Genomic DNA, 23,228 nt, shown 5'->3' on the forward strand with positions numbered 1-23,228 from the left:
AACTACATGAATCAGATGCATATGCACTTAATTTGGAGTGTCATAGCAAAGGGGGTGAATACCTGCCAAATCAAGACATTTCTGTGTTTTCTTTTAAAATATATGTAAAAAACGCTTGCTCCACTTTGACATTATATAATTATTTGTGTAGTGAGAACAAAAACACACATAAATATATATCTATTTGAGTTTGCAAAATAAAATGTGAAAATATCCAAGGGGGTGAATACTTTCTGAAAGCACTATTAGCAATCAAAGCATTTCAGCTGAAAGTTCATAAGCTTCACACTTGATTATCATATACATTTGACTACAATGCTGAAATTGAAACACTTATGACTATCAATATAAACAAAATATGAAATGAAAAAACACTTAAGCAACATTAGCAAAGTTCTAACTGGTTTGTTTCCACTTTGCCACTTTAGGAAATATCAATGAAATAAATATTTAATGGAAAGTGGAAACCAAACCACCTACTCAGAGCCCTGCAATAACATCCCAATTGCATCCACTAGCATATGGAATATGTGTTTCTATGTTACAGTGGACTTTTCCACGCTCTGAAACACAGTTTGGGAAGAATCATGGAAATGCAAAGAACGTGAACAATAAAATCCTGGTAATTAGACCTTCTTGTTGGCTCAGAATGCAGTGATATAATAAGCATGAAGCTGCAAGCAAGCCCAGGGCACTCTCCAATGTTCTTGTCCGTTCACACAAAATCTCAAAACTGAACTCCCGAATGTGAAAAGCACACAAGAACACTAAATTGTAGATCATGTGTGAAAGATCACACCTTTGTGAAAGTAATACAAATTTCATTGAAAAAAATAAATCTTCAATCTTTTGAGATAAATAATACAGCAGTGAAAATGCAAGAGGAAGTGGCCTTTGAAAACAGTGAATGTCCAGGTGCATGAAGCAGTGTCTGTTGTAGCATCCACTGATGCAGTCTATTAAGAACAATAACCTTACCTGTTCAAGTTTATCATTACATATAGTCTAAACAAATAAAACATCAACAAAACATTTTTTTTAATTATCAAAGCTACAGGGGCAGCAAGAACTCACCATGGTTTATCCCTGGGCACTTTCGAAGCAAAGACTGTGTGCTGCTGCTTATTAATGGAGGTATGCAGATTGTCTTTGGGCATTCTGAATGGCTTTGAGTTGCTGTTGACTGAGTTGTGGGTGACACAGACTTTGGGTTTCATCTGGGCTAATGATGCTCTAGAATTACAGGGGGATGAAGCCGGTGAAGGGGAGGGTTTAAACACAGAACCGTGTCTTCTTTCTGTAAAATATAAAGACAAAAAATAAATGTCACAACATACCCGAAATTCATTGTATTCATAGCACATGTACAATAACATCCAAAATTCACAGACACTAAAGACTGAATATTTACTTCTGTGTGTGAATGGACATGTACATTACTAACAATTACCTTGTAATAATAAACTCAAAAGGTGATCGTTGTTGTATGTGAAATACATCACACACACTAATGAAACGATGGCTAATATTACAGATGTTAAGAATTCTTTTTGATACAGATACATTTTTCAATATTTTTTTATATAATGCCTTGCATGTCGAGACATCCTGATGAAGTGCTTTACAAATAAAGACATAAGCAATAAGAATATACAATACAGCAAAACGGCAATACAGCCATGTAGTGTTATTCTCAAACATCAGGAAATGTGTTTTTAAAGGTCTTTTAAAATGAAGACAGAGAGTCTTAGGTACAACATGCCAGTTTATGTGCATTTATGTAGAAATCCCTATCGTTCAACATCTCAGCATGGGTGCACACTGCAAAACCCGAAGTTAATGATCTGATGTGTCTGAGTGCAGTCCAATAGCTCAGTTATTACTTTATGCAGCAAAGAGCTACATTATTAGGAGTACTGAAAAATAGGAGAGGGATCTGGTGCCAGCCCAGGAAGAACAAAACAAGTCTAATGGACCTGCAGGACTTTCTGAACTGAATTCTGAATGTGCTGAAGCTTGTTCATATACTTAAGAGAGACCAGCACAGAGTTACAGAAATCTAATCTTGAGAAAACAAAGCCACGAATCAGTTTCTTGGCATCTCATCTTTTAGTTCACATAATACAGCCACAATCCTACAGTACAATCCTGAAAATACAGCTACAAAGGTAGTGGAAGGTACAGGAAGCCAATTCACTAAATTCAGAACCTGGTACAGTTGTACCATTCAAGGCTTTCCAATCCAGGTACTCAAAAAGAACAATATTCAGTTCCTTGCAAGTATAGCATTTTAAAACTGAAATGGTAATAAAAACTATAGTTCACCCTCTTGCCCCAAAGAACAGGATGTTTCTACAAAGCGCACAGCAAGGTAAGCAACCTGGTTTAACAGACAGCATTTTGGCTGATGCCTCATTTTAGTTTCAAGGTCACTTGTACATCAGGCTTATTTAACAGGGTTAAAAGCCTTAAACGAGCTGAAACACTGAATAAAGACTGAATATTTCACAAAACTACCTTCACAAAAGCTGCATAAAAAGCCTTGAGCCACGCAACCTAGATTTCAAAACACACTACAAATTTCAATATTGAATGCCAAAGCAGCAACAAAAGAATCTTAACTGATGAGAGCGAAAAACATTAATATTCATAAATCCATGAGGTACAGTGCCCAGCTAGAGCCCCATAGTAAATACTTCTATCTGTGGATGATTCCTAAGATGACCTTGCATACTAAATGATAGGATTCTGGTTGATTTTCAAAGAATCAGAGTGAAAAACAGTACTGCATTTATATTTCTCAGAGCTTTATAGAGCAGTGGTCCACAAGACGAATAAGAAGACTTGCATCCAGTAGAAACCACCAGCAGGTGAGAACTTCACAGCAGTCAGAGGACAGGCAAAGCAAAAGGTAATCCTTTGAGTACAACAATGTTTGCACGTACACAACACTTTAAGGTTGTTTGTAGGATTGTGCTCAAAGCTAGTTTTATAGCCAGATGGTTCCGCGTGATATTCTGACAGAAAACGAAAACTGAAACCCTTCACGAAGAACTTACTAGACAATAGCAAACCAAAGATCAAACAACTATGTACAGTGTAACATAAAAAGAAACAAATGAAGAAAAGTCTACTTTTCATCTAAAGGCGGCAGACATAAAAACGAATTGTGTGTTTTCATGTTGTACGGAAAAGGGACAGTTTTTAAATGCTCCTTACAACTAATTCTCTTGCACATAAAAATTACTTTTAGCAAGTCACATTTCTCCTCAGTGCATTTCATCTGACAGTTTATCACCTGGTCTTGTGACTTGAAAGTTGCTAGTCTGTTCACAGAGGAACCTCATCTAACATTCCTTCAGAAGTTCAGTATAATTCATAGAAGCCTTTTTTTCTTTCAAAGCAGACATTACTATTAAAAAATAAAGGCCTAATGTACACACATTGTAAAATAATGATAAGACAAAGAATTGCAAACTGTAATATTTACATTTTACAGAAAAACATGATTTAATAATAGTGATTAAACAAAGGAATTATCTGTTTTCCGAGACCAAGGCCTAAATGATTAATAAAACTTGTTGATATGAATGTTGCAATTCATTTGAGGTTCATTTACATGTTAAAGTACTGTATATGCAAAGTAACTAGTTATTGAACCAAACATATCATCCAACACAGTACTTATCAAAGTCATAATTACTAATATTTCAAAATGTTTTAAGATGGTAAATCTATTAATGACTTGGTACAGCTATAATTGCATTATTTCATAATGACAGATTTAAATCACAGCCTGCTATCTCTGGAAACTACATCACATGGAGCTGTGCAGAACAACAAACTGGAGTGTGGCACAGTACATCCTGCTGTCCAAAAAATTTGTCATCAATATGGCTCAAAGCCAAATACCAGATAAGCTGCAGCAGCTCCTGATTCAGTTTACAACAGCACTAGGCTTCCAGCTTCATGAGGATATAAAAATAAAAATAAGCAATGATTACACAATTAAGTACATTTTCATATAAGGTTTGTTAGAAATCAGAAGTGAATTATGAAAATGGTGATTATGTCTTGACCTCTGTGTCCAGTGTAATGAATCCAGTTATTGTGTTTTCTATAAAAGATATAATTGATACGTAGCCACAAGAAAAAAAACTTTTTGCATCATTCATCAGTATTATTTACTTCTAAGGATATTTCATGGAAACTCTTAATTACTCATTATAGATATTGCTGTGACATTTGCTGAACAAAATTCCTCAAAGCAAGATATAGTGAACTGATATAAGATACTGGGAGTGCATTCTTAACTTTAAAAACTCCTAAGACTTCTACAGTTTATAGAATAAATGTCATTTGTCATCTGGTAGCTTTCAGTTGCCAAAAGACAACTTTCATTTGTTTTAGATATCGGACTCATTATCTTCATCCTGCCTCTATACACATTTTAAATTTGGAATCAGCTACACATGTAGTTATATTAAAGAGTAACACCCGTTTCTAACAACTTGCACTCCCCAGTGAATTCCCTGACCTTTTAATTTTCTGGGAGTGTGTGTCCCGTAAAATCAATATGATATTATACATAAGGAATATGTTATATAAAACTAATATACAGCAGTTTCAGCTTTAAAATAATTTTCCCTTGGATGTTTAAGTGATTCTCTAATATCGAGTGACGAGTGATCCTCTGGAAATTTCTACCTCTGTGGAATCCTCCACAGAGTGAGACTGCTTATTAATCAGATTCAATTTCGTGAAGTAACATATAACTGAGAGTGAGCCCATACTATAAATGCACGAAATATCAGGTCTGTCATTTGATGACACAGAAAATGACTAGGCAAGCCAGGCAAAACATCTTCACATGCCAATACTGCTGGCTGGAGGGTTGCAAACTCCTGCACCATAAAGCCCATCCCAAAACTAATAATCTCTGCACCGAGAACACTACTTTCACATCACACTCCCTGCGGACAACACATCAACGCAACTACCACTATATACAGTAGGCTGCAAAATACTAGATGTACTTTACCATTGATACCTGACTCAAAGACGTCACATACTAGCTCATAAAGCACACAAGATAAACCTTTTGATTATTTTCTGTGTTCGCAATTCTTCCGTGTGGGCCAAGCTGAGCTTTTTTGAACCACCTGTAAAGGAAAAATGACAAATCCAGCACTGGACAGAAGGGTTCCAATGGGTTGAAACAAAAAGATTCTGGTCAGCAAAAAGCTGCCATTAAGTGCAAGGCTTGTCATTTGTGATAGGCCTGAGGTATAAATTACTTCTTTAACCCCCATTTTAATCAGGAAAATTAATTTTCAGAATTGGAAGAATGAAGGATCCAACTGAGCATCACATTTTGTGAAGATTTCAGAAAAAAAATATTAAAATGTTTTTGGGATGTTTAAGCAAAAAATAAAAACTGACAATCTGTTTTGGTATGTAACAGCAATGTAATCATTTTCTTCACATATTAATTAAGCTTATAAATTGTATACTGTCAAAAAAATTAAACTGTGGAAAATAAGGAATAAATATCAGGTTACACTCTAAGTCAAAAATGAATGTAATTAAACTGGCCGTTAATAAGTGCAGCATCATCGCAACTACAGTGGTTTTGCAAATGTGTAAAATGGTAAAATGGAGTTTACATTAATTTAATTTACACCTGTTAATTGGCTTAAAAGTGTTAGTTAATTCCATTAAAAAAACATTTGACGTGTATTTATACAACTCAGTTGATCAGTACAGTAAAATGATCAGTATAGTAAAATGCCATATAACTTACTGTTCCTGCTATGCATGGTTTTTGAAGGGCAGTCCTCTCTAATCACTGTGCAACTATTCCCCAGCTACCTGTAGAGCCAAAGGGTTGCACATCATAAAGAAATAGATTAAATTCTGCTAGTTCAAGTTAAAACACTTGTGGGGGCTTTATTATATAATATAGACATACGGGCACATACTGTACACAAGTCTATGTTTCCTCTCGCTAGAGAAAAACAATGAGGTTGCCTTTTTTATTCTTCTGTATTGGACTGCTAAACTATAAAATATTCTTCATCTGACTTGCATTTTAAAGTCATACAATAATGTCCAGATATTAAAAAACTTAAATCAATCCAGTGATAACATACTTTGATGTTCTCCTCCCCACTAATAACTGATGTTTGGTGAGCATTCTGGCACACTATGGCTGCCATCACATCATCCAGGTGGGGGCTACATTACTTGTAAAGCCCATTGAGTGAGGGGACCAGAAAAGCGCTATGTAAGTGTAAGCAATTATTAAATTATTATTATTAAATGCAAGTAGGATATAGTGTCTAATATAATGAGAAGGATATTTAATGAGAGCAGTGTTACACCCTTGTAGAAAGATCTCATCAGTTCTCAGAAGCAAAGGCTGCACCTGTTCATGACTATTCACAACTAAGCAAAACTGGGCTGCTGCTTTATTGGCAACCCCATGTTAGGTGACACACTTCAAAGACAGTGTTCACATTACCTCCTTGATGTTCATGGTTGAATCTTGGTTTATTTGTGCATTTATTCAGTAATAGTGCTTACCTGCTTACCAGGCCACTCAACTCATAGTAAAAAGTAATTGTCAAATTACAAAGTAATTCAGTCAATGCCCTGAATGGATTTATGTTTTCCATAGCAAAGGTGGTGAATATTTTTAATTAACATATTTTATTTTTATTTAGTTTTTGGTTACATTTAGTTTATTCCCTCAATAGAAGTGTTCAGTTGCAGCATTCAAGTTTTTATTAAAAATATTAACTTCAAAGAAATGTGCACACATCATTAACACTTCAACAAATGGGACATCTTAGGAAGGGGGAATACTTTTGCACGGCACTTTTGGAAATTAAGCTATTTAGAAATTCTTAGGAAGAAAGATGCTTCTTTATATAAAGAATATATAAAGACAACTATATATAACTATATTATACACAGTTGACACTATTAATTATATATATATTTGTCAATCTCTAACTTAATCATATTTTTCATTTGATCTAAATAGCTTTAAATTAGCTGCTATTTACAATCCAATCGATAACATTACACAATGAAAATTATAAAGCAAAGACTAAGAAGATACAAAAGATAAATATAATAAAAAAGCTTTCCTAAAAAAAGTACATATTTGGACTAGACGTAAAAGCGGTTTCTTTCAGTGGAAACACACAGTAAACTAGAATCAGTTGAGCGAAAGTCTTGTGTAAGGAAATAAACAAATAACCTAATCCCCAGATACTGGGAAGCCATATGATAAGAGTCTTGAACATAAGCAAGATTTTAAAATAAACTCAAAACCTGACAGGAAGCCAGTGTGAGGATTCCCAATTCAGGAGGGAAGTGATCACTTGCATGCAACCTGGTTAAGATTTTAGTTGCTAAACTCTGCTAATGTTGCAACGTAAGCTGTTTTAGAGACCATAACCAGGGCATTACAATAACCACATCGTGAAAAACATATACATGAATATGCGCAGACGGCATAGTAGGCTGCCTGTCAATATGTCTCCGATGGAATTTGTTTTACAGTATTCTAGACAACAAGTTCAAAAGACAACTCAGTATCACCAACATCTTCATTTTGGATTGAAACTCAAGCACAGAGCCACCAACTGGCAATGTTACAGAACCGCCTTTTGGAATGGATTAGATGGACCCAATAAGATGACCACAGTCTTGTCACAATTAAGATGAAAAACGTTTTTCTGGCATCGAAGCTTTTATATCAGAAATGCAATCAGAGAACTTTTGTTTAATGTGGTCTAGGTTTATTTGTGGATATAGATTTGAGTATCATCTGCATAGAAACACATTACGAATGACAGTGTAATTTTAGAATGTACACGTGAACACAAATTGAAATACGTTCACACTGAATAGTAAAGGGCACAGTATCTGGCCCTGTGAAACACCAGATGAAATCAACCCGGCCTCAATACTAAACTAATTTTATTCCTTCACCAAGAGCAATAAAATACCAACACTTAGCAAGCTTTTATTAGAAAGCTAAATTTTGAATTACCAATAACTGTTACACCCACCCAGTTAGAAATAAGTATGCTTTGATGTCTCACAGCTACCAACCCCACAAACGCACATGGGAGAATGAGGAACCGTTGACGTCCCTGACTTGCACAGCTTCAAACCATTCGACTTCTAACACATCACAAGCACCACATCTCATACCAGAAGCTCAGATCCGATTGGAGGAGAGACTGCTTTCTCACTGACGGCATGCCTGTCAGAGTTCGCTGAGAGTTGAGGGATTCCTGGCCAGCTAATCTCGGTCTCCCCCCGGCAGTGCTCAGTCAATTGTGCGCCTCTATCTGGGGGACCCTGGTCACAGTCAGCTAGCGACGTGACCCTGATTCGAGCCCGTGACCACAGAGGTCCGCCTGAGCCACTCAGGAGGTGCACAACAAGGTAAGATTTAAAGCATTTGAAGGTATTTCCAGAGATAGGAAACAATCTGTATAAGAAGAATGTGATGAATTACCTTAGGGAAGGCAGAAATGTAAGAGGAAAGATGCACCTGAATAAGCTGCCAAGAGAAGATCATTAGCAACTTTAACAAGAGTGGTTTCACTGCTATGTAACTGTCTGAAAAGAGAAGAAAATGGTTTGAAATGTTTCCACAGAAAATAAAGAAAATGGTTTATTAACTCTGTCAAACCACACCTGTGAAGTAGTTGCACTAATGAAATTAATCTGAATTATTTTACATGGAACTGCATGTTGCATAACACCAAACCACCTTATAAATATACTATGCTCCAGATAACCATTTACATATTTTAACACTAATGGCAGAGATCATTTAAAACAAATCTTTGCTTGAAATATTTATAAAAATGAGGCTGAGACTACAGAGTAATTAAAAATAAATATTCAATTAAATACTGAACATGAAAATGAATGGAATAATTAAATCTACCAAATCAGTCAAACTGGTTAAAGATTTAGAACATTATTAGATAAAATGGAATACAAAGCCTAAAAAAATCAAATCAAGAAAAACATCAGTAAAAAGATGAAAACAACTCCAAATGTTACTACTTATTCCCATTTTATTTGGCTGATGCTTTCTTTCAATCAACTTACAGTTGCACTCTTTTAGTTGATATACTTGGCTCAAGCGTACAACAGCTGTGTTTCACCAGGGACTTGAACCCACAACCTCCCAGTTATGAGTCCAGCTCCCTAACTGCTGCTTTACACGGCTGGCAAGATATAATTCAAGAAAGATGTAATTTGTTTTTTTCAATTTCAACTGATCTACAGTAGGCTACTTTTGTAATCAGAATATTAAATAACATAGGTTTGAAGTTATATTAAGTGACAATTCATTTTAAGCAGCAGAAAATGCTTAAATAATAAATTATGTTTTAATTGAAAGTAGTACACATTTGATTTTAGACAGTAAAGAAGTGCAAACACTCCTAAAAATGCTGAGGGAGCTGCAACTAAAAATTAAATTATCATGAGTCATACTGCTCATAGAAAAAGTATTGTTTATTTTAACAAAGGCTTTGGGTTCTTTGTTTTAATGAACCACCTCTTCCAGCAAGTCAAAACAATGCTTTTTAAAAGTTAACTGGCAAAGATCTTGGTTAAAATTCTTCTTCCTTATCTTCATAATTATATAATCTACAAAATCCTAAAATTCTAATCAAAACCATAACATCAAGCAACAATATAAGACATTATGCAATTCCCTGAGCTATCCAATCAGGGTAATTTGTAAAAGTCTGTAATAAAAACTATGGATATTACAATCAATTGAGACTGGTTGTTGATTGCACTATAGGCCACGTAAGATTTTCATCCAGAAACATATTACGTAATATTCATGTACCATGTAGATTAAGACAAATGAGTATCTCTTTCAAGATATTCATAAAAGAGAAAAATGACAGAAAAATAAACATGATCAATTTAAAATAAATGTGTAATTTATATACAAATAGGAAAAAAACCCTCTAAAGCAAACATTGTGACCACAAAAATCAACCCTTCTAAATTTATGTATTCTCCTCTTTAAATGTATTATATGGTATCACAATGATACATTTCACATTAATGTACAAATCACGATTACAGAAAAAAGTCTTTCTCTGAAAGGTACACTAAAACAAAACTCACTTCTGACTAAAAGCTTGTACTGTAAAGGAAATGACTGGGGTTTCACTGTATCATTGTGCAGCCATAGGAAGTAGTGCAACGCAGCATGAAAAAAAATGTCAACCATCTTTTTAGCCAGGCAGAGTCAGACTCAAGAACTGAGGACTGTTTCTGAAGTGCTGCTATGAAACTGAAATGCCCTGTAGGTCATGACTGCAGTAAACAACTTAAGCACTTCCCAGTTAAGCAAAATGTGAAAGACCCAGTTCCCGATGGATTTGAAACACTTTGGTTACACTCATAAATTAAATCAACGTTACAGAAAAATCACACAGGAAAAAAAAGTCAGCAACTGGGAACGAATTACAACACCCTGCCATTCGAGCAACAAATGCAAACTCAAGGCACTTACATGGGCACAGGCGGCCTGCCTGATCAGGCTGTGCAAAAACTGTAAACATGCTGCACCTCCCAGGGCTGGAGTACTTCAAAACGCCACAGAGACTGCAACAGGAATCCTAAACTGACTGTCCATCGTAGCGCTCATTCCACACGGCAATGGCATTATTCCTACGCTGGCACGTGCTGTTTGCAGCAGAAGTTAATCTCCAGAACTCTGCAAACGTAAGTAGGACAGGCACTTATCAAACGCCCAAGTTTCAGGTCCTACTGTGATCAGGCAGCACAAGCTCAGAGAAAGATGGCCTGCTGCCAAGAATAACAAGCACAAAACGCTACTGCCTTTTCCCTGTTTAGACATACGTTATCTATACAAGCGCACGTGCAACCCACACAAAAACACCAAGTCTTCTGCTGAAGCAGTTGTGCTAAATCCACACAACAAAAGTGAAAGTAAACCGTACACCACTCTACCCTCATCGACAGGGCAGGATTTTTGGAATGGAATGTTACTTGTTTATGACAGAATCAGTCCTCACTCTGTATTGTACGTACAATGTCCCAGAGGCTCTTTACAAATTATACAACTGTACAGCTACACTTGGCACTCTATGGACCTGCTCTTTGTGCATGTGTCAAGCGCACATTTTATAATGGAAGAAAAACATTTGGCAACAAAAGTTTATCTTTATAAACTATTAGCAGTGAGATGAAACCAAAAAACTATTACTATTAAGAAACCCCCATACTCTGAGTGTGCAATAATATTTTGAATTACATCAAAAATCCAAAGTCCAAACTACAATGAGTTTATTCTGAAGAAACTCTCAAAATATAGGAACATTAAATGGAATTTCCAGAGACATGGATAACATACTTAAATGCAAGCTTAAATATGAAGAAATTGTTCAGCAAGTATGAAACATAACATGATTCAAGTGAAGAAATTCACACAAGAGTATGTCTACGACATACACTGGATTCAAAAACTTTCAAAAGGTGAATCTTAAAATGCTACAGGCATTCGTAAGGCAGGCTGTACACAGAATTAGGTGTGCACCCCACTCAACAGCCAGTTACAGATCAGAGAGACTCTATACTAATGTTCACAAAAAAAAGTTTTACAAAATCATGAAGAATTCTCTGAAGAGAGCAGTTAACCACTGTACAGAGGCCACAGGACTAATGAAATCTGACCATAAAGAAGATGGTTTTGGTTTTTATAAATTACGCTAGCTCATGTGACTCATAGTCAACAGGGTAGTGGGATGCTTACCACTGCTTCCTAACAGCTCCAGGGTGCTGGGCTCAACGCTGGTCTTAGGCTGTACATGCGGAGTTTGCACATTTTCCCTGTGCTTACTTGGGCCTTCTCCCAATTGGACAGTTTTTGCTCAACAATACGTAGCTTAGGTTCCATTAATAAATATTAGTATTTAATTTAGAATATCGTGCACAAATTTGATCACCACATTATATAAAAGAATACTGCTGCTCTGGATATCAAACTGGGCGATAGCTACCAGATACATTCCAGGGCTTAAGGGAATGTTCTACTTGAACTTGAACTATATTGCCATACGTAACCGGCACATGTACTGGTACAATGGAATTCTTCCTTACAGAAAGTCTCTCGATTGTTAAAACAAGTGTAAAAACACAAAGTGCAGACAGTGCATCAAGACAATATACTGTACAAACAAACAGTAGACAATGTACAAGTAAACAAGTAAACAGTTTGAAGGAAAAAATGACTGCAGATGTGCAATTAACAAGAAATTATAATTTTCTTATACTGTATAAATATATAAAGAGGTGTGGGGGTATGGAACAAAAAGTTGGTTGAAGCTGATACCCCGGTTTCCGTCAAGAAATGTCGGGAAGAGAACCCGACTATTTACTAGATGGGCTAGAAGGGCTAGAGGATATAAGCAGAGTCTGCCCTCTATACCTTTTTTGTTGTTGTTGGAAGTCTCAGTTCTACCTTGAATACTTTCTGCTCCTCCTAGCCTGAAATGTATTGTCGTCCCAGAATTGAGCATTACAAAATATTCCTTTCAATGTGGAAACACTGATTAGACTGGAAATTCAACATTGATTAGTTGTATCTATTATCCTATGAAAATGCAGAGTGTTTCCAAACCTATGCTGAAAAGGAAATTACTGTTATACAGGATACAAGGTACTGAATCTTCTGCAAAATCTTAATACGCTCTGATTACAGGAAAGTGATTCTCCTCTACATAGGTTTTATTATTATGGTACATATGCTATAAATTGTGATAATAAATAGCAAACTGCATAAACGTAAAAGTAGGGGCCTGGTAGTCTAGCTCATTGCCCCATTCACTTCACTTACATCTATGAGAAAGACTATGATGAATTTTTCTAAGCTGTTCACTTAGACAATTTCTACGAACAAGCACTTTGAAAATGCAAAGTAACAATGTACTTCTTGAGTAACTACCATGAATATTAGCTTCTATGATTGCACCTAAAGAACATGCTAATTTTAAAACATTTAGCTTTTAAAAATGTGCAATGTTATAGCACCATCTGCTGGACATTTTTAAAATGTCACGCTGTAGTGTTACTGTATTGCAAGTTTTCATATGTGAAACGGGCCTACTAAGTAAAACACATTTTGCGTTGCTGCATGATTGCCAATGTAACGCATGCAGCTCTCGCTGCCCCTGCCGGGATTCGATCCCGAATGCTTGTGGGCCCCGAGCACACACAGCGCCACCCCCTGGACAGCAGGCGTCCAGTTTCACACTATCTGTAATGTGACATCTGTAACGCGCTCAGCTCTGGTACTCCCACGTGCACATTAAAGATTCAACGAGTTGTTCATACCCTTCTGTCATCAGAACTGACTGCGACAAGCCTGCCTCTCAGCAGGGGGTGGCTCATGAGGCCTAGCCACATGGAAAAGCACAGCGGAACACAAGATATCATGCACGAAGACTTTATTTTAGTAAAGGTCTTCACTATTTACAACACAAATCCCTACTATAAACCCACCCAACAACAGCTACTATACCACTGTGAATCACTTTATGTACTAACCTAGTCAATTAAACTGAAGTGAGAATGTGGCCCTCAGCCCTTCGACCTTTAATTAATCTATTAGTGCACCACATGTGAACGGTAACCTTTCAATATTCCAACTTCTCAATCTAATGATTCAAAAAAACTCATCAGGCCAGTTTTTAACATCTTTTAATACTTTTAATACAGTTGTCCACCAACTGGTAATAAGCAATCAACCCCGGACACAAATCTATGCAGGTCACTGAACCCGAAAACCTTCGTATTGTTATCACTAATTGTTAATATGTTTGCTGTTTTTTCTACTGTTTGTATCCTCCCACTGAGGATACAATTTATTTAATGGAGTTACCATCTTGAAAACTATGTACCCTTTCTTCTCATTGTCCATGAAAAATAAGTTGTTCCGTTCTTGAGTGGGATTTTAAGGGCACTTTTTGTCTCATTGTGAAAATCAGGAATTAGCCATACCTGCTTTAACTTTTAGTAAAACTGAATTAAACATTTTGCTAATCTACACCACTAAATATGAAATATTAATTCAATGGTACTTCAATTCTGTCAATAAATGGATATAATTTTACAAATCTGAGAAGGTCACCACTGGCCATACTTATTCAAAAGAACACAGAAAAGGTAACAAATGAGAGGCCGTTCAGCCCCTGTAGTTCATTTGGTAGTTAGTAGCTAATTGTTACAAAGTTCCTATTCAGCTTTTTATTGTGAAAAGCCAGGGTATTGGTTTCCACAACATGGCTGGGTAGCTTGTTCCACACTCCCACAACACTTTGTGTAAACTAGTGCATCCTGTTGTTTGTTTTAAATGCACTTTCATATATGTGCCACTTGTGCCTTTTGGTTCGTGTTTCACTGCTGATTCTGAAGAAGTCCTCTGGGTTAACATTGTCCATACCTTTAAGGACCTCGAATACTTGCATCAAGTGCCTTCAAAGAGATATTCCAGACATGTCCAGACACTTTAAATTCCAGCTGCTGTTTTCAGTTTTAAACACCATTGTTCTTCATTTCTCCACTTCTTTTACAGATAATGGATGCAGTCCTTTTATATACTATAGAAATTTTATTTTATTATATAAAAGTGATGGCAACACTTTGTAACTTAACAGTATTTGCACTTTCTCAGATGGACCATAGGGAATATGAAAGTAAAACATCATGCTGCCATCCAAGTTAAACCCTATAAAACACTTAACGTCACTTCATAACATTTCCCGTGGTTTAGTCTTCTAGACCTAAGAAATCAATTATAACAGCGGAATATTTTAAGTTGATTTGTGTTTTTTGAATATTTTAGTTTGATCTACCAGTGAAAGAAAACTCAAATAAGAAATGAAGAGGGCTAGAATATTGCAGCTTAGTTGTTTGTTGCAAAGCCCAATGATTTGTTTCATTCTTTATTAAGATCATGCAACATATATCAAACACTGTCTTTTCAATGAAATAACCTTTTCTCTTACATTTCACTTAGAAATCACCCTTACTCTACTGCAGCACAATGTGTTAGGCAGTAAAAACATAAAAAAGTCACACTAAAGCTCTAGTCGCATATTTTACTTTATGAAACAACTTTGGGTTGTGCGTCTTTCAGAATCTATTTACCTGTGGCAGAAGTGTTTATTTCATTAAAACTATTTTTGTCTGTACAGTGCGGTCCTTACTGTACGAATTCATTCAGCCACAGGAGTCCACAGACCTGCGCTATTAAACATATTATGTGAACATACATTGGGCCACTATATTAGGAGTGACCCACTCTGGCCCCCAGGAGCAACAGTATACCAGGTCTTGCAGGACATCCATTCTTAAATCATCCATTTGTACATGTGTGGAACATGAGAGATTTAATCAATTTAGTCAATCTATTGAATTAAAACAAGCAAACTGTGGCTCTTGAGCTCTACGGCTTGATGGAATTTTCCTTGAAAATATCTCAATAACTATTTATTGCACAAATCACCTGCTTCAGAGGACAAGACAAAAAATGCCGCAACTGATAAGAAATAGATTTAAAGGTAATCCATAAAACTTGTGGCAGTCCATGACCAGAGGTGGGAATCCTGCACTACGCATGGCTTTCTTATTTTAGACTTTTCATTCACAAGTAAACCACTGACCAAATGATTTTCACTTGGACTTACTTTCCGTTTCTTTTCTTTGATTTTTCCCAGGTTGACAGGGACCTTCATCAAAAGCACAATGGGTCACAAATGGGGGAGGACTGTTTAGCCCATCAAGCATTTTTTGCACGCTATACAGTAATCAGACTCAAAATCCTATCCACCTGTTTTATGAAAAGTGGGCAGTTCTTTCCAAACACTCACATCTCCAAGAGTATTCTTTACAGGCCTCTCACATTACTGGAACACCTCTTTACCTCCTGTAATGGTATATGATCTCCCTCTCTCTTCCAGGTTAAGTTTCATTGACTATTCTTTACAGATGGAAAGCCTGGGCCAGACCCAGAGTAGGGATGTTTGTGCAGTAGGGATTTTTGTGTGCATTTGTAAGTAATGGAGGGAGGATTCTCAGTTACACATGACAAAATGTGAAAACACAATCTTAGGTTGAACAGTTATTTTCAATCTTACAAAAAATTTCTATTGGTAATACTGAACTGCAGTATTGTTTTTTTTTTTTTACTGTACATAGCATTTTCTCACCAGATTTGTTGCAGACAGTATTTGTCATTTAATTAAAGGTGTTATGGAACACCGCACGAAGCAACACAAAGTATGTTGTCAGAGTCTTTCACTTTACTGTAATGTGAACTTTATTATAATATACGACTGCACCTGGAAGAATACTGAACCTAGGAGAGGATAAAACACTATTCAGCTACTTACAGAGCACATGTGCACATTAAGTTAACTTAATGAACAAGGTCACTACATTCAAGATTGATATGTTCCTTACCTAACTTGACTTTCAAGGGTAATATAACATCAGCATCATGACAGATGAGGAAAAAATTAAGCATTTTGTTGTTGTAACATTTTGCATCACAAATGTAGAAATGATGCAATGCTTTATAGAATGCTGAAAAAACTGTAATTATTAGAGAAAAATCTAATATAATGCATTGGTTATTTTAACAGAAAACGTCATTGGATTACTTTTTGTTAAAACACAACTAGTGACGTGATGCACCCCAGTGTGTACTGTATCACACAGTGGGAGATCCACCATGTACTACTGTGTGTGTCTATCCTGTTACAGGATCAGAGATGATTCTGTCAAACACATTCTTCCTCAGAGGAACATAAAATCTGCCACCAGTGTGTTAACAATGAATCCTGTTCTTTCGATCCTGATCAAAAGTGGCAATAGAAATGTGCCCAAGCAGATTCAATGTGCAACCTCCCTCAGACTGGACAACTGGAGGTCATGACCACCCTTCCATTACATTTATCAGCCATACTTACAATACTACAATATGAAATTAGAGTGTGTTATAACAACCTAATTTTGGCTCACTTTCCCCACTCGTGTAGATGTCGAGTTCTATGGTCCCACATATGATCCTGAAATACAGAAGTTTGCAAAAGTTCAACAGGATTTGGTAGTGAACTACTATATTTCACTTTCCCAGTTCATCAGTATTGCAGGACTACTGTGTCTACATGTGTTAAAAAAATGGGTATTTTGTCATGTTTTATTTTTCTTGAATATAGGATACATGCAGCAGTGATACTGTATATTGTAATTAACTTCCTGAGTCATCAATTGAGGTCAAAATAGTTTAGCCTAATAAAGCAGAAAACATCAGTGACAGACAAGTCTGAGTTTAGTTTATTAAAATAACAATTCAATGCTTCCTTTAGCAGTATAAAAAGAGTTATGCATTGGAAATTTTCTTAGAAAACAGTGTATTAAAGAAAGAAAAGCTAATGCTTCCCGAACTCTCAATATATTTTACGACACTTTTTAGAAAGAACTTCAAAGGTTTTTGCTTCTTGCTAAAAGCAGATTACTGCATTAGGTTTATACTATGCCCTGTAATTTGTAAAACCACTATAATTAGAACTGCAATATGTAACTATTTTTTACAAGTTTACTATGCTCCATCCTATCATTCAATTGTATTATTGGCTAAGCTGACTTGGATAAAGAATAAACTTCTAATACTCTATTATATTATGCAATCATAAGCTATATTCCTTTGGATAAAACATAAACCATAACATGATTACTCTGCTGCTCACAAAGAGCTCATCGATATCAATAACACCAAGATGGAACCATCCTATTTCTATATTGTTCCACATATGCAAAATCGGGACAAAGTTAACAAATGAATCGTTCACAACACTATAAATAATTAAAGAACAAGGCCAATCACAATTGCTCAGGAAAACATGATCACAAATGGTTTTTAATATATGCAAGCCTTTAACGGATGCCAAACACAGCTTTAGGTGTCACTATATTGAGCAGGTGATTATTATTTCATGATCGTGTTGGGCATGTCCCACTGAGAGATCAGTGAGAATGCAATGTCCCAGATTTTATTTGCTAGTGAAGTCACAAGCCAGCACATGCACAACTGAAAATGGGAACATGCCCTTCTTACAGGCACTTAACAAGTTCAGTACAAGTTCACAGCCCTCACACGTTATATGGCCCAAAATCATGAGCCAGGGGATCCTGGATAATATATCATGATTGTGATCATTATCTGGGATAGTAATAATTTAACTTTCACAGAAAAGTAACCATACAACACAGTCCTATGTTTAACTTTCTGAAAATGTTTTTGATAATTTGTCGACTAGGCCAAGGGTATCCAGCCCTGATTCTGGAGTGCTGCCTTCTGGTTTCTGGTTTTCACTCCATCTCAGATTTTTATGGCTTAATTGAACCAAATAAGTGGACATCACCCATTGCATTCAGTTCAAAATTTTACTTTTAGCTAGTAACACCCTATACACCAAATCCCCACAATACTTGACATCCCTCATCGCTCCCTATGCGAGATGCTCCATGCTCTGCTGAGGCTCATCTTTTCGAAGCACCTTCTTACAGGTACAAGCACCATGTTGTGCACACTTTCAGCTGCCTTGTTCCAACAACTCAGGAGCTCACTCCCTGGCAATCTGAGAAATGTACACTCTTTCGCAGTCTTTGACTCCACACTGAAGATTTATCTGTTTAGTCAAGCTTATAATTAACATATGCCTTTTCCTCCTTTTCCACCTTTTTATCTCTTTCTTTTTTACTTTTGTTCACTGTTATTTGGATGGTTTACCCTGTAAAGAGCCACTGACACTGTTGGTGTACAAGGGCACTGAAATAAACACTTGAATCCTTGTTGAATCCTTGACAAGAAGTCACAATATTTGTTTTGTCCAGGTCTTGATCAGGAGCGCATTGAAAGGAGCCTCTAAAACCTTTAGGAACCCTGCATTTGTGCAACACGTTTGCCTACTCATGGCTAGACCTCCCCATGCAATATGAGTTTATATACATGTGTACTTGCACAGATGTGAACACATTTTACTATACACTAGTTATTGTATGTAGTTTGGCTTGACATTTCTCATAATGAAAACTTTCTCCAGTTTTTGGTTTTTATTCTGAAACTGCTGAAGGAGCATGTTTTGTACCTCGCCTCAATTTAATCGACAGTTCCAAGAACCTTTGAGATACCAAAACAATAAAATGGTCAGGTGGTAAACCTCTGGTTCTTTTCTGGCAGATTTACGATCTGGGTGGCTGTTTTGCCCTTTGTATAGCTCACTAAAGGGGGTACGTGACATTACTAGTCAGCAAAGGATATTTCTGGATGGATATTAAAACCCTTTCTTATATATTGTATATTTGTCACTAACAATTTGATGAAAGAGTTTAGAATCATTAAACCAAACGGTGTTCGTGTGTATTCACTTGTCTACCAAGGATAGTAATTTTTTCCATCTCTGAATATTTAACAATCCTTCCCAAACCCAGGTTGTTTTTTTATGAATTCAGACTAGTGAAACCTACAGTTACAAACACATTAACACCCTCCATCTCAGATGTAAATCACTGACTTCTTACATGTAAAAAAAATAATTGTTAAATTATAATATTTCACAATGACATCTCTTCTAGGTTTAGTGAACACTCACACATCTTAACAAGTGACAGTTAAGATTCCTATTCACTTAACTAATTTAAGAAGCAAGGTATGAAAATGTGATTCTACATCTCTACACAAACTCCATTATCTTTAAACCATTCTATTGGAAACAGAGAGTACAGTACAACATGATAAAGGGGATAAAATGCAACTTTGTATACCTCACTCAGTGTAGTTTCCACTTTACAGAATCATACCCCTAACCTTGATATTTCCCTACTTCACTTGCCTGCCATTTCTAACATGTATGCCTGGTGTTTTCCAGGAATTAGGAACTATTACAAAGACACTAAAATGTATAAAACAAAAAAGTAAAAAGTATGAACCAAGGAAAGACCTTTGCGAAAGAAATTGCAAACACTTTACTTAAAGTTTTTGTGTCAGTAATCACTTAGAACTGCACTAAACTTTTTCATGCCCAAAATCATTCCATCTTAAGACTATGTGCATGTTGGACATCCACCAGGAACAGAAAAGTATAGCAACCATGTACTGTAAGTTAACAGTACTTGCATTTCTCACAACCTCTGACTGCAATCTTGCTGTAATACCGAATTTACATAACTGTGAAGTTGTATCAAATCACTACAGTAAACTTTGCAGCTTGTGTTGACAATGAGACGTACAGAGAGTACAGTATACAATACGAAAACATTAGAAAAGCAAATGATGCACCCTCACAATATTATAACAGTGTTCAAATTTGTAATTTAATTCAATTTCTACCAAATGTACGGAAAAAGGCTTCTTATTTGTAAGAGCACATTTTGTTACACTGAACCATTACGCTGAGCTATTAAATAAGGAGCTAGACTGTTTCAATTGTAAACCGCAAAGTATTGCATAATACCAGCTAAAATCCATTTTCCATGTTTAAATTTCCAGTCGCCAACTACACCCGTACCTCTTTTCACAATTTTTTTTAATGGAAATTATAAAGCACGTGAATTGTTACCCACATTTCGACTAACGAAACCCAACTCAAAACTACAAAGAAGTGATACGAAGAAAAATTTCAAAACCTCTGCCAAATGTAGAGAGTGAAGAGGAATTGCAACAAATTCCATTAACCCACTGTCACTCACCCTCTAGTATGGGTGAGTGTTGGCAGAGAACCTACATATTGGCACAAGAGACATGTGTGATACAGTTCACCACGTCTTGCTTTGTGTGTTGTTCGCTGTTGTGTGTGCTCTTTTGGTAAGAATATTAATGGTGTAGACTTCATCATGGACCCTAAAGGTGTTTAGAAAATGAAAACTGTGAGTGTGTGTCATTACACAAAAAGAAATTGAAGTGGTTATTGTACAGGACAACACTGTACTTAAAGTAAAAAGTAAGTCTGAATAACTAAGACTGAATAAGAAAATAAGTCTGTCCTGTGACAAACACTGACAGAACACTTCTAGATTTAACGCTATGAAAAAAATTGCACACAATTTACTGACAATTGCGTTAAATTCATATCATAGTGCAGTGTTCGCATCACATTTCACTAATCCACTATCACTCACCCACTAGTATGATTAATGATGTGTAACTAGGGAAGCAGTGTTTTTCATTACAAAAAACACAAACCACAGTGTGAATGTGATTGTTTCGTTTTTCATTTTTTGGTGAAAAAAGTAAAAGTAGGAGGGACAGTTTTGGTGTCCAGATCGTGCTTTTTCCCCATAAAAAAATAGTGAAAGTAGGTTTTTCTTTTTACTAATTTTCGCTATACAAAAGGGTTTCTAGGAACGAATTGCATTCGTAAAAAAGAGCTACGGGTGTAATTTTGTATTGTATACCCACCCAATTTGGAATTCCAATTATGTCTTGATGTTGGCAACCCACAAGGGGGCAGCTGTGTAGACAGGCTCTTCTGATCCACCTCTCCACCAAGCGATCCATCTTTCGCTACAAACCAATATAAGTTATGCAGTGAAAAACAAGTGGATCAGCGCTGACTGGTGGAGAGGTATGTTCCTCACTATTGCCTCTGCAGGACGTCACAGGGGTGACAGTGTTACAGCTGAAGCTGTGACTAATCCCACTCTTACTCTGTGGGCGACACTGAGCTAATTGTGCGCCAGTACTTGAGATGTCCTTGTCACAGTCAGCGATTGACTCAATGTACTGAATCAAGTCAGTTCTGATCCCTCAAAGGCTTGAATTATTTAAATACTCACCACAATGCGTCTGGAAAACCTGGGGTTTTACTACTTGGTTGCAGATATTGCATACAACAAGAAAAAACTCATCATGTGCTGGATAATGGCCAAATAAGTGCATATCTGAAAAAAGAACACACACATCATTCAGTAAATACGCTATCTAGGATCCACTTGGTCAATTATTTTTGAAGGTTTTTAAGAATACATGAAGACTTCCAAAATTGAGAAGGTAGACACAGGTCTTTAGGTAATAATGCAATAACACAGGTCAACTCAAACTTAACAAGTGGTTCTGAAACAAAGCAAATGTTTAAGGATGTTGTCTTTTAAAGTGGTAATTTCCTATATGTACAGTCAAATGTATTTTATATAAACAAAGATTACCTGCATCCATTTTAATAACATCTGTATTTGCATGTTCACGTAAAGAAAATATATCATTATGAATAATACTCCTTCGATAAAATTATTTTAGAAAAAGTGATATGATGAATGGACAAAATGATTTCACAAAATGTCTTAATATACCTCCATGAATAAGATTCTTCAGCAAAATTGATAGCTAATCATAGGCCCTAAACCAGTCAACCGGTAACAGTAACACAATGTCATATAGTTCAATTTCAAAGCCAGAAATAGGATTTTGTGACCAGAAAGCTAATTATGGTCAGAATGTGCAAAGTTCAAAAACTAAGTTCAAAAGGTACAAATAAAATGCACAATCTTCAAATATGGTAATATCAGTATTTCCATAATTACAGCAAGCCTGATTATTTATAATAAAATGATCCTCATCCTAACTGGAAATCCTAATGAATTATGTGCAAGGACATGAACAGGCCTCCTTTTTATGCTATTCCTTATTGCCTAGGTTAATAGTCAAGGGCCTTAAGAACGAGGCAGATTTATGCAAAATCACCTCAAAAAGGAACATGTAACAAAACTTAAAAAGCATCATTGGACATGGCCACTGAAGATAGAGCACAATAAAGGATACCCAACATACCCATGTGTAAGAGCCTGGCATAAGTCTGAATTTAACCAGACCATATCTTCATGCTGTCGGTCAGTCTGAGAACCACCCAAAAAGAGCAAAATACAATTACTTTCTAGGAGGGCTATTTACAAGTACATGTGAGTATAAAGCTTGTGGTTTCAACAGGTTGAGGAGAAGTCAGACAAATCGACAGATCACCTCAACAATTTCATGTTTTTTTGTTTTATTGGCCAGATAGCAACAGGGGCAGGCATTTCAGATGTTACTGCTTCAATGGCACGGCAGTGTTTTTTCTTTTTCGTAAGGTGAACCCACTCACTGG

General features: G+C 36.2%; 1 protein-coding gene across 10 annotated transcripts in view; it reads right to left on the reverse strand.

Annotated features, from left to right (window-relative positions):
- atxn7l1 (ataxin 7-like 1) overlaps positions 1-23,228 on the reverse strand; it is a 53,491-nt gene that overhangs the window by 25,392 nt on the left and 4,871 nt on the right. For 3 of the 10 annotated variants that reach the window (XM_006633326.3, XM_015352391.2, XM_015352395.2), the window contains 2 exons: positions 21,925-22,029; positions 1,075-1,297 (listed from right to left, as the gene is read on the reverse strand). In XM_006633326.3, coding sequence (XP_006633389.1) covers positions 1,075-1,297; positions 21,925-22,029 — 328 coding nt within the window. Of the gene's footprint in view, positions 1-1,074; positions 1,298-5,803; positions 5,872-10,576; positions 11,002-17,094; positions 17,157-21,924; positions 22,030-23,228 lie in introns of those variants that run through there. The other 7 variants (XM_015352389.2, XM_015352390.2, XM_015352393.2 and 4 more) reach the window with 6 other exon arrangements.

The sequence above is a fragment of the Lepisosteus oculatus genome, chromosome 7, assembly GCF_040954835.1.
Source record: "Lepisosteus oculatus isolate fLepOcu1 chromosome 7, fLepOcu1.hap2, whole genome shotgun sequence".
Classification (NCBI taxonomy): Eukaryota; Metazoa; Chordata; class Actinopteri; order Semionotiformes; family Lepisosteidae; genus Lepisosteus; species Lepisosteus oculatus.